The 3435-nt window shown below is 39.7% G+C and overlaps 1 protein-coding gene across 1 annotated transcript; it reads right to left on the bottom strand.

The window, feature by feature from the left end:
• Positions 1-1867: 1867 nt before the first annotated feature.
• On the bottom strand, positions 1868-3195 carry LOC132167974 (putative aspartic proteinase GIP2). The gene has a single exon (XM_059579031.2). It carries the CDS (start codon positions 3170-3172, stop codon positions 1868-1870), a length of 1305 nt encoding a protein of 434 aa, XP_059435014.2. The 5' UTR covers positions 3173-3195.
• Positions 3196-3435: the final 240 nt, after the last annotated feature.

Here is a 3435-nt window from a genome sequence, read left to right as displayed (position 1 = left end):
CTTTGTTAATGTGTTTTAAGGATTGATTTTTGTTTTTGATTTGAAAAAAAAAGTATTCTATCGTGACATAAATTAAAGTTAAAATGTTTTTGTTTTGAGATCGAAGAGAAAACAAAAGACAAAAACTAATAATTTTGCCAAATGGAGTCAATAATATTGTTTGATCATAAACCTTGTGGAAGAGAAAATCAAAAGGTAATACATATGTTTGGATCATCGATCATGTGCATTGAAAAGAAAATCAAAAGGTAATTCATTTTTGCAATTGTTGTGTACGTGCAGCTGAAGAGATGAGGCCTAATTATAAGGTGATGAAAGTTGTAATTGTGCTCCTGGTTATTGCCCTCGTGATGACTTGTGCTGCCGCCAAACATGGCTGTGGACACAAAGGCAAGCATCACCACAAACATTGTCATAAACACTCGAGCAATTCATCCAACGTATCTGATGCATGCAGGCTCCATTCAATAGCGTCTGTGTGTGTCTCTGTTTTCTTATGGTTGCTTTCTTCTAGTGCGTAGTTGCCAACTCGCAATTCAGGGAGCTAGCCGGCCGGGAGTCTTCTAATTTCAAGGCCTTTTCCAAATAAATTACGTCTTTACATTTTGGGTTTAGATCTTGGTATTAGTTTACCCTTATATTTTAAGTAGAATATATGTAGACACTCTCAAATCTTTGCTATTTTTAATAGAGGAACATCGATCAATAGTCATCATCATCATGTTCAAGTATTAGAATAATATTACTACGAGTATTACTATATATACACCATCCCGTTATTCTCTCATTCCTCAAATTACGTGACATGTTTTTTTTTTTTTTTTGAAACGGAAATCTTTGCAATTTCATTGATAATATAAGATCGACAACATAAAATTCTTACATCAAAGAGCATAAAAGTTCTGAAAAATTACAGCCCAAAGCTATGAGATTACAACTTCATAGAGACAATATAGATCTTACAATTACGTACTATTTATGACCTCAACTTTTCTGCTAACCTATGTACAACTTCTATTAAAGCACAAATCTGCTCTTGGGCAAACTAAATCTAAGACATAGGTAGCCATATTTTTCAACTTTTATTTTTCGGCTGTGAGAGAAAATCCCTCACACCGATCTAATCCTCCTCCCTCCATAGATCGCTCATGAGGGCAAATTTAGAGAGAAGAAAAATCTTATGGAGATGATGTGCACTAGCCGACATTAGCATGTAGCGGAGTGAAAAGCGATTGAGGAGAGTAGATCTAAGTTTAAAGATCTAGATCTAAAACTCCACCGATTGAGGAGAGTAGATCTACGTAACACGATCTTATAGACTATTCACACCTTGAAGATGCAAGTCTTTCATTGATTTTTATTTGTTCTCTTCGAGTCTTTTTTCTACATTAAATATTTAATGTAAGTCAATGCCGATTGCTAAGACTTACTTTAGTTTTATATATATACATTGACTTGCATTATAAAATCGAGTAGTGATTTATATAATACCAGCGTGCACAAACAGTGTGCACGCCGGTGTTATAATATTATAAAATATAATTAAAATAATATTTAAACAGTATATATATATATATATATATATATATATATATGTTATAATACCGGCGTGCACACTTTTCATGCACGCCCGTGTTATACAAATCACTACTCTATAAAATTTTATTCAATAGAAGAGAGCGGATCTTCTGCAATTTTTAGAAATAATAATGACAAAATTAATTATTCTTTTGCAACCAAAATAATGCTCCCAAAACAAAATACAAAATGCATTAATGTAATAAACATATATTGATTGGTAAATGGCAAGGCCATCAAACCCAGTGAGTCAAGGCCAAATCATTTCTCACAATGACATGAAAACCCCTCAAGCATTAGAGGTAAAGTTGAAGTTGGCGCAAGTTGTTTGTCGGAAAAATAATGAGGAGCTGAAGCCAAGCCTGGATGTAGCTAAATCAAACTGCAGAAGATTATCCTCCAGTTGATACCCTCCAATCACAATCGAAGTCCTTGGGTTTGAGCCTCCATCCACGAACCCCAAACACAGCACATCATTGCTGACCTGGACCATCGAGTTTGCGCCAAAGATCCTCCAGTACACGCTTTGGCTTTGCAGAACAAGATCAATCTGGGGCACTGCCGGGCCAACACGTGTGCTACCGATGTTTTTTGAGCTAAAGCACGCCCCAAAGGGTGCCACCGACGCCACTCTAGGGACATCTGCCAGGTGTTTGACGAAAGCCTCAATGACAGCATTGTAGATCGTCGTCTCCATGACGGTATAACGATTAACGGTGCTGATTTTTGTTCCACCAAAGCCGTCTTTGTCAATGGACAACAACGATGCATTTAATGGGACAGCTTTTTCGTTGATTTTGATCGATTTTACGCCGATGAAGTATTCCGACGAAGGGTCGCCTTGTGAGTAAGCTGCGGCTGTACTTACGGGGTTGAGGATTAGCGGGGTGTAGATAAGAGACTTGGAGACATCAATATTTGGAAGCATAACATATGGCCCATCACCGAAGAAAATGACACCATTAGCACTTGTTGAAGAGCTCAAGCAAATGGCAAACTTTCTATGGAAGCTAAAAGCGGCAGAGAATTGGGAAGGAAGCGAAATTCTAGTCCTTCCAAATCCAGCCATGCCCTTAACACCGCTTGCAAGGCCCTCTAGGAGAAATGTTGCGGCGCAAGTGAAGAGGAATTTGGGCACAGAAACCACCCTGCCGGGGTTAAACCCATTAGTGGATTTGATGGAAAGAACATCTTGGGCGAGTTCACCGCTTGTGCCGGTGCGTGTCACGGTGTTATCTGGGAGGAGACTACATGTGCCATTGTTGCACCCTGGCTTAGGGCTAGAGTAGCATTCTCCACAAAGAGTAGACTTGGCAAGTGAGCATTGGGCCGAGCGGCAACGGGCGGGTTTGTAGGTGGATGAGACGTAGCCTTTTTCACAGTCTACCCAAAGGAATTGGCCACCGAGATCAACGGTTAGCTTGACGGGGACAAAAGGGGTCCTTTGGTTTAGTTGGGCAAGATATTGTTGCGTTGAGGCATCCTTGGAGACTGGAAGAACAAGAGCTTTGGGACGGAAGGATGTTGTGGCTATGGTGGGGGAGATGAGAGAAAGGAGAGAACAGAAGAGAAGGACATGAAATGAGGAAGCCATAGATTGAAAAGAGAGTGAGCCAAGGCGATGATTATATAGGGGAAATTCTTGTAGATTGAGTGATTTTTGGTTTATGGACAAACAATCCATAAGCTAAATTAAAGAATGCCGCTGGGACACTTGCGTCCAACAAAAGTGAGCACCCACAACGCGGCGGAGAGCCATAAGTCAAAGTCCACAATTAATGGGGAATTAATCCCACGACATGGTAGCACGCATTGCAACGTGCATGAATTCACCCCCTATTTTGAAATTCTTTCTCT

Source organism: Corylus avellana, chromosome 2 (genome assembly GCF_965113065.1).
Source record: "Corylus avellana chromosome 2, dhCorAvel1.hap1.2, whole genome shotgun sequence".
Classification (NCBI taxonomy): Eukaryota; Viridiplantae; Streptophyta; class Magnoliopsida; order Fagales; family Betulaceae; genus Corylus; species Corylus avellana.
This window is presented reverse-complemented; position numbering and strand designations above follow the sequence as displayed.